A 12,276-nucleotide genomic window follows, 5' to 3' on the forward strand; every position below is an offset into this window, starting at 1 on the left:
AATAGCTTTTAAAATATAAATAATTCAAATTAAATTGAATTACCATAATTTCTTCTTTATTCATTGAACTGTCATGAGATAAATAAATAGTTAAAGATCTTTACTATAACTATTCATTATTTTACTTTCGAATTATTTTCTGGAAATTCAAGAGAGCCCCCAAATCAGTACTCCCCAAGAACCTCTACCAATTGGTCTTTGCTCAAAAATGCAGGAAATGTGTTTCAAAAAACTATTTAACTTAACAATTCTTAAATTCCATTCTGAAGGTGTTTGAATGTCCCTAACATTGTTTTATTACTTAATGAAATCAGTATCGAATCCCACGCATCTCTCAAATCAGTCATGTAATTAAAAAGGTGATAATGGCGAAATAAAAACATCTACTCGCGAAAGGGTTAAAAACAGTACTTATACAAAAAAGTAAAAGAAAAAATTCGATTATTTCTACAATAAAGTTTTAATTGAATACAAAATAAGTTTCTTCTCAAATTATCTGGCTAATTTTGGTTATTCAAAGTTTCTTTTTTCCTTGTGTAAATTGGTTTAATTTTCTCCCTCTCTATCTCTTTCTTATTATTTTTTTCATTTTTTTTAAAGTTATGCAAATTGTTTTAAAAATTTTCATAATCAAAATCATATTATATACAAAAACAAATCATAGTTAACCAGCAGCATGAGTTACTTCACTGAAAAATTGTTAGCGGTATTAAATTTTCCTTTTCATTATATAACTAAAATTATTTTCCAAGAACATTCCATTAAAAGAAAATTTCCCTGTAGCATTTTTATTATATTTTCATCATTATTATTTCATGGTCAAATTAAAAATTCCACAGTTTTAAGAAATGACGCCAAAAGAGCAGTTATGACTGGGACTGAATCATTTTTCAGATTGTTCAAGCCCATAGCTCGTCAGATGCAGGGTGGTTAAAACTAAATTGACAATACTTAGAGTTTGATAGAACCTTGTCAACATAATAATTTTGAATAAGACTACATTTTGTGTTATGTACTGTGACACGAAATAAAAAATGTATCACCTTAATAACTTTTGCTCTAATGATCAAATTGTCATGGATTAAGATGCAATAGTAATGATTTGGGGAGCTTAACTATAATACACTAATTAATACAAAGAAGCGTACTTTTTCTGAATGAACATACCCTTTTTTCGATAGATTTGGATACTTTATCCTCAAAATATGGGAAGTAGCTTCTTTCAAGAAAATATGGTTCCAAAGTTTAGACAAGACATTTTGGGCCCCTTAATGTTAATTTCACTTTTTGCTTTATATTTCTGGAACTATTTAAGAGAATCAAAAAAAAGTTTCCACATAACTATGGAGCTCGTTTTTGTAAAGATAATTCTAAGTGAAAAAAATAACTTACTATACATTTTAGTAACAGTCAGAAATTTTTGAATTACAAGGTATTCAAATTTTTACATTATTTCCAGCTGTGTAATTTTAAAGGACAGAATTCAAATTTCAGAGAGAATTAGTCAATTATTTTTTGAGATATGAAAATTTTAAAATTATGACATAAAAAATGAACTTGACATTAGGAGGCATGAAATGTCGACCAGCCTTAATTATTGGGACCATATTTTTTAAATTGAGCATGCACCCATATTTTAAGGATCAAGAATTTAAATCCGGGAAAATAGGTTTGTTTATTCAGTGAAAGAATGTTTTTGTACAAATTAAAAAGCATATTTGAGTTTTTTTCCTCGTTTACGATTGGATCATAATATTTGAAAATCCAATCATTAGTTTAAAAGTTATTAAGGTTTCTGATTTTTATTTTGCGCATATACTTTTCATGACCAAAATTTAAGTTTGAAAAATTATTACTATCACATATTGCTAACTGAATGCTTATAAAAATAATGGAAAGAAAAAAGATAGTTACACTAAAAGTATAGCAAAAGTTTTCATCCACTTTCAAACCTGTGTAATTTATCTACAAACCTTATTTGCAAAACACACGTTGAAAGTGTACGACAACGATACCATTGCACAAAAGTATGAATAGCAATAGATGAGACATCGATGTGAGCTTTCGAGCATTACATATGATCTGTGAGGTAACCCTTCATAGCCCAAGATCTAGATCCGGTGATTTGACTGGCTAGGAATCTGAGAGGACATATGATTTACGCCCAGTCAAATCATCCTATCTGATAACATTTGACTTTTGTCATTAAAGCAACCTCATGGATTGAGTACAACTTAATTATTTTTCCTTTGTCTTTGCTATTACTCTGTATAAAGTGAAATTTCAAACTTTATTTTAGGCTGTCAACTTCAGCTGCATGATTTATGCAACACAGATTTGAAGTTTTATTTGGATCCTTTCAATACAACTTCCACCCTCTAAATGCAACCATTTTTTGTTTTAAACAGCCTATAAATTAACCACCACTTCTCAAAAAATTAATGCATCAGTTCAGCACACCTTATAAATAGCAACTTAAGCTACAACACATTCGATATCAGCTCCAAGTATCAGAATGAACAGAACTCTATGTCACATATATAATTCTTAAATTCTAGAAAACAGCAATCTAAATCTACAATATTTTTCTAACTACACTAACACACATTCTTGCACATTTGTGTATATTTTGGCACTATATCAAAAACAACTAATCGTGTAAAGGAGCTTTTGCCACCATCAATAATCAGCTGCATACACTTCACACCACAGCATAACAGAAAACACAATGCACAACATATATTGGTAGTTGAATAAGATATATGTAAGTATATATTTTGTATCAAAGTCAATGTCTTCATTTTGATTCATTTGACAAAATGGATGCTTTGAATCTTGTTTGCGAAATTCATTTAAATTTAGAAGAATCGCATCTTTTTGTAAGTTGCTTTTACAGTAAGATGGTATCACATATTTAATTGCAAATATTCTTATACGAATTTTTCCATACTTCTGCAAATGTTATAAAGGAATGGAATCGAAAAAAGATACTTAATGGTAAAGTGGTTCTAACTATTACAGTCCACGCCATGAAACCATAAAACCCTAGCTGCACTGGACTAGCTTGTACTTTTTGCATTTCAAATGTATAGATAATCCAAAATGTGAGATTGACCATGAGTAAAAATGTGATGACTTGCCGACCCGGTTTTGTATTATCATGTTCAGGAAGATATGTAGATCTGCATGTTATATCTGCTACAAACAACGATTGTAAAGTGACTTGAATAATCGTTAGACAACTGGTGATCATGACAAGTAAATTAGGAGTGTAGTGAAGTGGTGAAAGAGTCCCAGCGATAATACCAAACATAGCGTAAGTATACAAACCAAAGGCACTAACACGAAGTAGAAGATCTCGAAGATGGTCTTTACGATCGTAGTGAAAACGCAAAGCTCTTACTCGAAAAAAACCAACTATGATAGCAAAAATAGAAATGAGCATAATTATGGAATGAGATAAGTCTGAAAGATAAACTGCTAAAAGATTGAGGTTTTCATGATGAATAAAGACAAAAAAGACAATCAGGCAAATAGTGGCTATAACCAATAAGAAAAGTCCCAAAAATAATCCTCGACTTGAACCTGCACAATTAACTCTGTGAAAGGATTGTGAACTTGAAGTTCTTGATAAGGCATCTTCAGCACTTTGTTCAATACGAAACATTGGATTGTGCCCAATATTCTTCCACATAACATACAGCACAGCAGCAGCTATTAGACTGTATTCCACAATGAAGGGATACAGAAATGGTGAAGCATCAGACACTATTGATCCCATGATATTTTGCTTTTGGCAGGGATTACTTAAGTTTAAGGTAGTGTTGTTGTGCTCTTCTGCAAAATAAGAAAAATATATATATGTTCCGTCTTACGAATTCAAAATATGTAAATTAGCTTTTTCATTCTCAGTAAAGTAAATACTACAAAGCAAAAAATTTCTCTTATTTTGTGGGTTGCTGATTAGTGATTACAAAATAAGAAATGCTAAAATTAAAGTTCGATATCGAGAACACTGTTTAACAATATTATATAAATGTAAAAGTGTATATAGGAGTGAATTGTAATTCCTTTACAGGCAAAGTATTCTTTCAATGTATACAAGTCATTAGCTAAGCATTTTTATTTTTTAGATTCTAAGTAATATATATATATNAATGTGTAAAATAATAAAATTTATATATATATATATATATATACAAAACGCCGGTTTCAGTTCATTTTGCAGCTTTAGGCATTTAAAAAAAATTCACAATGCACTGAAATTTTGTGGTGATCATTTTAGACAAAATGTTTAAAAAAAATTATAATGTTAAAGAATAAAATATATTCTAATTAACGAAACTTTCTTAACCTCATTCCATTTTCCTTATATCTTAAAAATTTTCCCTGTTATTTGTATTATATATTTTTCAATTGTTTAATCAAATATCGCTTAGAACTTAAATTTTTGAGACTGACTGCTTATGCTATTATTAAAATAGGCGTTCCAGTTACATAAATAATACAATTGAAATCGTATGTGTTTTTTAAAACTGTGTTATGTTACTTTTGTGTTACTTTTTTAGTTGTCACCATAGACGATGTACACTGCGGAATGCATACCACTTTAGGTAAAAGGATTTTAATTAATTTTATGTACCTGTTACACGAAAGGGTAGTATTAATTCCTCTAAGCTGGAACCGAGTCCACTTTCTCTTTGATTTTCTGCTATCGCTTCCAGTGCCTCTTTTCCAACAGTTCTAATCCAAACACAGAGATTTGTCGCTATTATGTGCATGAGCCCGAATCGAGCAACTACTTTGAACTTTTGAATATTGAGCTAAATTAAGAAAATAATAACAAATTAAATACATAATATATATTGCAAAGAAAAATTTTCACTGAGTATTCGAAAAATGACCAACAATTTGACAAATCAATTAAAGAAAAACGAGAGAAAATAGAAATGTATCGGTTGCTGCATCCTGATCAGGATACAAGTGACTTATTCTTCAAGTGACTTATTCTAGCATTACAATCATCATTTACATAGTTTTAAGATTTACGTAGTTTTGAATTACAAAAAGTTACAGTAATTTTTTTTTAAATAAATAAAGGGGAAAAAAACATTATTTGCCGCAACATATTTTATTATGGGAACAAAATTAACTGACACTCGTTCAAATATTTCTGCTTAAATAGCCTAAAATGCAGCAAAAAACATATTTCAGTTCATTTTTCTACGTAACAGCACTATCTTTTAACAAAATTTTGAACTTATTTTGAAACTTGGTGGAAAAAAATATATATAGTTTTCTGAACAGAAAACCGCAAAGTGTACATTTAAATTTTTTTTTTTAAATTTTAAAATTTTCTTTCATTTTTCGGTACACGCTATAAATCATCAATATACTGATAATAATTTTCCAGTTACAATCATCATTATTTCTATTTAGAATATCCTTTTTTCTAAACTAAATACAAAACTTATGGCTATGAATTTGAACTAATCGGTTAAGAGTATTTTTAAAAATTTTTTATGCGTGTATATAAATTAATTTTCTGTAAATATTTTCCACCTTCCTCAACACAATAAGTAATCAAAAGTTTTCAAAAAATTTCATTAATACTTTAGTCTGTTCACTTAGACCAGTTAATTGCATTCGAACATGACGTGTAACTTAGTTTTCCATCTCTGAGTCAGTCATGAGTTTCTCAGATGGGAAAGAAAAATATAGCACTGTGATTTGTGTGCTACATCTTGCTTTCTTTATCTCTCTCTAGCATTGCCATTAGAGTTAAAGTATGAAAGTTTGCACACAATTCAACGAAATAATTTTAAATATAGTGAATAATAATTCTCGATAAACTAACCATTGGTAGTGAAGACTAAATTTTCATTATTACTTTTTTGTTTTGCTTTGGTTTTGAGAACAAATACAATAATGCCATTAATGCCATTGAGCTATTAAAATGTAGGTGATCGCTTTGAGAAAGCGAAACAAAATAGCTATGCTCTATTCTTGATGAGGGTAGCAGTTTGCTTTTTCAAGTTCTTGTAATGCTCTTGTGCTAAATCCTAGAACTACAGGAAACGTACTGTATTCTTTCCCTCCGATCCTTTTTGTGGGCAATATCTCCTCATTTTTATATATCAAAACTTTCTGTTCGCACTTCTTAGATTTTTTTTTTTAAATAATTTCCGTTTCAAATATAAATCTAATTTGAACAAAAGAAATGAATAGTTGGTGATGCTACACAAAAACTAAATATAAATTTAATTTTCCTTATACAAATGAAATAAAGCGGGCAAGAATATGCCTCATTCATTTTTCTGAAATGAAATTTTTCTGAATGTTTACTCTATATATCGAAATTTCCATCCAGAAGCGTGAGTTTCTCTTTGAAAGAATGTGCTAGTTGGGCTTGAAAATGAAACCAAAGCATGCTTGCAAATGTAGAGATAAAAATTACATGTAAAATTGAAAACATCCTTAGAAAATTTTAGGTTTTAAATTAACTAACAATTATCTCACGAGAAACGCATTTAAAATTTAACGAAAAACATGCATTGTTTGGAGGTTTAAATGAAATTTAGTCGCCTAGAAAGGATTCTTAAGGAATTCCAACAGCTACAAACTGTAATGTGTGCTACAAACTGTTAATTCTAACAATTGCTGTCAACTACAAAATGTTATTATTTTAAATATTAAAAGAGCAGAATTTTTTCGAATTTGAAAAATTTTTAGGCTTTTTACAATCTTGTAAAAATAAAAATAAAAAATCACCAGACTGTACTTACCCGGGCATTGACAAATATGAAATACATTTGAGCAAAGGTGAAAATCATTTGCAAAATGGGATTAAGACCTAAAAAAACATTATAACACAGGGATGAAGGTGGCACCTCAAAGAAAGATCCAAACTCTAAGCCATTATAAACCATTGTTCCTAGACCAAAAGCTGAAAAAGGATATTAAAAATTTTAAAAGGAGCTATTTTTGAAATTAAAAAAAAAAAAAAAGATTTTTTTTTCAGTTGAAGGGAATTTAAATAAAAAATGAGTTGTAGCATATGAGAAAAACTAAGGGAGACATTAGGTACAGTCAATAAATAACGAGGTCATAAATGTTATTTAGAAAATTAGGGACGGCTGCTATTGAAGTGACAAAAAAGATTCATGCGCTTTCCACTTGCTCGATGTAGTACTTGTCACGCAGCAATGATAAGCAAGTGATAACCAACCCCTTCATTCCTTTTTGTAAGCAAGACTTATTAGGATCTATCGCAAATAGCCTCTTCGTACCCTTTTAAATTTTCTTGTAGAGTCATCCCATTAAAATTCAATGTTCATTCACACACAGCCAAAAATATGAAAGAACGTCTGCAGAAATTCAAATGGGAAATCCTGAGCTCCTTCCCTATAATCCAGATCTGTCCCCATGTAACTTGTAACTTCCGCATCTTCGATGAACTCAAAAAAGCACTGCAAAGACATGGGTTTCAAATGGACAACGAAGTCAAGGTATGGGGGGGGGGGACTGGTCTAAACAGCAGCTTATGAAAGGAATGGAATTGTACAGTGAGCAAAAAAANAAAAAAAAAAAAAATCACCCTGAAAAACTTTGATCTAATGATCGTATTTTCATCTGCTAAAACTCAATCTTAATGGTTCAAGGGCCTAACCTTAAATATGCTAATTGACTAGTGCACACGATATTTTCAGTTATGAAAAAGCTGTAAAATATACTTTTTCTGAATACATATCATCTTTTTAAAGTATGTTATTTTAATTGACAAAATACAAAATTAGTCAAATATACAATTTTCTATCAAATAATGAAAAATGAAAATAATCATTACATTTTCAAACTAAATTTCATTCTTCAAAATTGAAAAATGAAATTAATTTGAAAAACTTTTTCAAAATTTTAGAAACTAAATTTTATGTTATTTTTTTCAAATTTGATAAGTCAGAGAATTTTAAACTGATTTTACATTTTGTCATTTAAAATTGAAATTTTAAAAATTGTAAAAAAGTTGTATACATTAGAAATCATTTTTTTTGTATCTTTATTAAATAAAATAATGAAAATAATAAATAATTGCTAAAATTTGATAAACGAATGATAATCTTTTGATAAACGAATTATATAAACGTGTGCGAAAAAGTTTTCGTTCAACTTAAAATGTTTTCGAGAAATTAATATTAAAGGATCTACCTTTCAGCTGCTGTCTTTCCTAAACTATCGCTATCCTATTTTCCAGATTGCGGCTTTCCCTGTATTTTAACGGCCAAGAATCTCAAACCTTTGAAAAAAGATATGTTTATTCAGAAAATGTATATTTTTGTGGCTGATTTGTAACTTGACATATGAATCCCAAACCTTTGAAAAAAGGTATGTGTATTCAGAAAATGTATATTTTTGTGACTGATTTGTAAGTTGACGTATCATCTCCTCAAATTAACCAGTATATTTAAAGTTTTACCCTTGAACCATTAAGATCGATTCTTGGTATGTGAAAACCCGGTCACTAAATCACTAATCCAGGGGAAGCAGTTATTCAGGATCACTTTTTTGTGCACTGTACAACTAGTATCAGAAAGGATTAAATACCTATACAATTACAGAAAATACATATTCCAATAAAAAAAAATTATGTAATAACATCTGACTCGCTATTTATTGAATGCACCAAATATTTACAGAACTAGATACAATAGACATTTGTACCATAAAATGACGGTTTTTACATTTTTATGTATGGAGTCAGAAACATGGTAATTTTTTCCATATTCTGACAATTTTGACCATATTTTTTTCCCTCAGTGTAAAAAAATTATTGTTCTAAATATAATATTTAAAATTTAGGGGAGAGTGGTGTAAAAAAATATATAATAGTATTAAGTAAATTCTCGATTCACAATTTCTGAAATCTTTTAAAATATCTTGAAAAGTAGCTTTATTGTACTTTTACTGATTTTGATTTTTCAACTATAAAATTTTGGAACTTACCTGTCTCAGTGTTTGGATAAATATATCTGAATATGTACTAAATAATTAACCAAAATTGCACAATTTTCTAATACTGGCATTGTTGAAAAATTCTAAGTCTGTAATTTGGTTAATATAATTTCTATCTAAGTAAATGAATCGGCATGCATGTATATTTTTGGTGGTTTATATCAACTGTTATGATGCAAAAATTTTAATTTTTTAAAATTAAAAATTTTTTTAATTTTTTAATTTTTTAGTTTTTTTAAAAGTTTTTTAATTTAATCTTTCTCTCTTTAAATAATTTTTTGTTTAATTTTAACCTTTTAATATTTTAACTTTAATAATAAATTTAAATAACAAACTTGAAAAAAATTAAAGTGTTTTAATTTGCTATGACAAATGTAAACTAAGCCTTCTAATTAAATTTTAAAACAAAAACTTTATTTACTTTCATTCAAAATTATGTTAAAATTGTATCAAAATTAAACAGGAAGAATTTATGCAGCCACGAATAAATGGAAACATGTTCAGTTTTACTTTTTACTGAGTGTTTCAAGCTTTTCACCTTAAAGTTCATTAATACATGAATAAAATGTGAAGTAACTTTTATCATTTTTATTTAAATTACTAGCAAATTGAATTATTTTAATACGAAAGTATAGTTGCACTTTATACAGTTTTTCCTTGAATGGACTAAAATTTTATTTATTTGCAGATTATTACATTTAGTTTAAGTTTCAACATTTTCTTGGCTTTTTGCTTATGCTTTGTACCATTCCAAAATGACGGCATGGTTCCAGCAGTTTTATTTATGAAAACGTCTATCTACCATGATTCTAACGAATGCATACATTTATACAACTAAAATAATTAAGGTTACATATTCATTGGAATTTTAATTTTAGCACCTAAGTTTATTGATTTAACCCACCTTTTCAGTTAATACATGCTATAATTTTTCTACAATTTTCCGTTTTTCAAATTATTCAAAGAATAGTCATTTTATATAGAATTCGGTATTCTTATAATATTTGCTATAATCATCACCCATTGCTCCTATTCTTAAAAATAAGCTTCCATCACTTTTATCATTGTCTGAATAATAATTTTATTTATATAGAATTTTTCCTAATTATAATATTTGCTATAATCATCACCTATTGCTCCTATTCTTAAAAATAAGCTTCCATGACTTTTATCATTGTCTGAAATTCGATATTTTTTCAATCTTGGTGGGACGGGACCATCAGGACCGTTGTCAACTCCTTTTTCTCCCAATCGTCGTAAGCTCTCCAAAATGGTGATTTTTTTCGCAACAGCACTCAAGCCACTCCCCGCAGTCGAATCCCGTAAAAGGTAAATGTAGATGTATAGCAAGAACAAAAGTGACATCGTATAGAGATATAAATAAAAACCCTGCAAAATAAACAGAACAATATCTTCATCTATCATTATGTATAATATTCACAAGAATTTAGAACGATTTAGCAAGGAAAAGAAAAAAGGTACAAATATTTTCGTGAATATTGGAATTTTTTTTTTTATTATCTCGTTAATTTTATAAATACACTTTAAAACATTGAAATGCAATTACAGAAGTTCCACTTTTTAGGTATAAAATAATATGTATAGAACATTAAATTGATTTACTTAATACAGAGCTTCTAAAGTTGTTCAACTGAACACAATTTTTTTTACGGTTTAGCAATTCTTGAGCAATATTTCTTATTTTTAGCTTACATTTCGTCATGGAATCACATAACTTTTGACGCAGTAAGAACTCTCTTACATTTGACGAAGCTAATCCCTCACTCGTGCGTCATTTTAGAGCACTCTAAGAATTTATCACCATTTTCCGTTTAAACTGTATGATGAGATGGTGTAGGAGAGATAGGTCTGTCTGTAGTTTCCTGATTGTCAAGTAGATTTCTCCGATTCAATTTCTTGCGATTAATTACGTACTTATTTTCTCGCATTCACAAACAAGTGAAAATACTAATTTTATCAGTTTGACGAAATGTTCGCTCTGAAAATCCCCCCCCCCCTAAAAAAAACAGTTTCGTCAAAAACGAAGAAATTNCAAAAAAAAACAGCTTCGTCAAAAACGAAGAAATTTTCACGAATTAGAAGAATAGATTTTTTTACAGTGAAAAAAATATATAAAAAACATTCTGATATATTTCATTCTGATTTTCTCAAATCCCTAAATCTCCTTTACATTTAATGTTTTCTCACCAAGTTATTAAGTAACAAATTTTCGTCTTGCATTGTTTTTTTTAAAAAGTAATTGACTAAATTATTTGATAATTGACTGCAAACAGACCATTCTTTCTACTTTTAAAAAGCTGTTGTTGACTTTCATAGGTATTATAAATTGCTCTATATTTGCATTAAACTGCATTATAATTGTATACGAACTGCATTTTTTCTATTATTCTATTTTAATAGTAATGGTAAACAATGTAAGTCAAATGGTAAAAACTAATTTATACCAAAAGTGGAGTAGATCACCCACCACAATAGATAATTCTTATTGCAATAAAAAATTAAAAGCAGTTCTAGGCGTAGTGAAACTCTCAGAGCGTTACTTTACACTATTCTTGGTGTAAAGTAGGCACTAACATTTTCGATGTTCAGTAAGATTAAAATTTATAATAACAAAAAATACGATAAGCATAAGAGTCAGTAAAGTTATTTTTACAATTAAATTAAAGTAAGAATAATTAATTTCGGACTATACACAGTAATTTCAAAAATAAAATTTTTATAAGTCAATAATACATAAGGCGCAGAGAGAATATTTAGATGAACTCGAGCTTTGCTTAACCGAACAGAAAGAATAGAAATTAAATATTGCAAAATTATTTCTTAAAAAAAATTGACATTTACTTAAGATCATTTTGTAGCAACGAAATCTTGTTTTGGCCGATGTATAGCGGCGTGCACCATGTCGTGCTCGATTGTAAAAAATCTAACGTTGCCATATGACAATATATAAATGTACACCAAAGGAATTGTTGCGAATGCGAAATATGGTGTGAATGTGCGAGCTTAAGGTAAGTATTCTCTACTATTGATATTTAGATTTAACTACACCACTTAAATGTGTATATGAACACTAGATTTAGAGTTTATTCAAATTAAAGTGTTCGATCACACAATTTTTGGTATGGTTTAACACAAAATTTGGAGAGATATTTCACCACAGTTTTTGAAGTGAGTGTATTACGCGTTTATGACTTTTTTCAAAAATAAGTAATTCACTAACTTCTGCATACTGTTAAAAAAAAAAAA

The 12,276-nt window shown here is 28.6% G+C and overlaps 1 protein-coding gene across 3 annotated transcripts in view; it reads right to left on the minus strand.

Annotated features, from left to right (window-relative positions):
• Window positions 1-520: 520 nt before the first annotated feature.
• The window catches only part of LOC107446644 (proton channel OtopLc), a 120,331-nt gene continuing 108,575 nt past the window's right edge, over window positions 521-12,276 (minus strand). For all 3 annotated transcript variants that reach the window (XM_016061335.3, XM_043043950.2, XM_016061334.3), the window contains 4 exons: window positions 10,140-10,398; window positions 6,786-6,946; window positions 4,643-4,823; window positions 521-3,837 (listed from right to left, as the gene is read on the minus strand). In XM_016061335.3, coding sequence (XP_015916821.1) covers window positions 2,915-3,837; window positions 4,643-4,823; window positions 6,786-6,946; window positions 10,140-10,398 — 1,524 coding nt within the window. In that variant the 3' untranslated portion in view covers window positions 521-2,914. The remainder of the gene's footprint in view (window positions 3,838-4,642; window positions 4,824-6,785; window positions 6,947-10,139; window positions 10,399-12,276) is intronic.

Source organism: Parasteatoda tepidariorum, chromosome X1 (genome assembly GCF_043381705.1).
Source record: "Parasteatoda tepidariorum isolate YZ-2023 chromosome X1, CAS_Ptep_4.0, whole genome shotgun sequence".
NCBI lineage: Eukaryota > Metazoa > Arthropoda > Arachnida > Araneae > Theridiidae > Parasteatoda > Parasteatoda tepidariorum.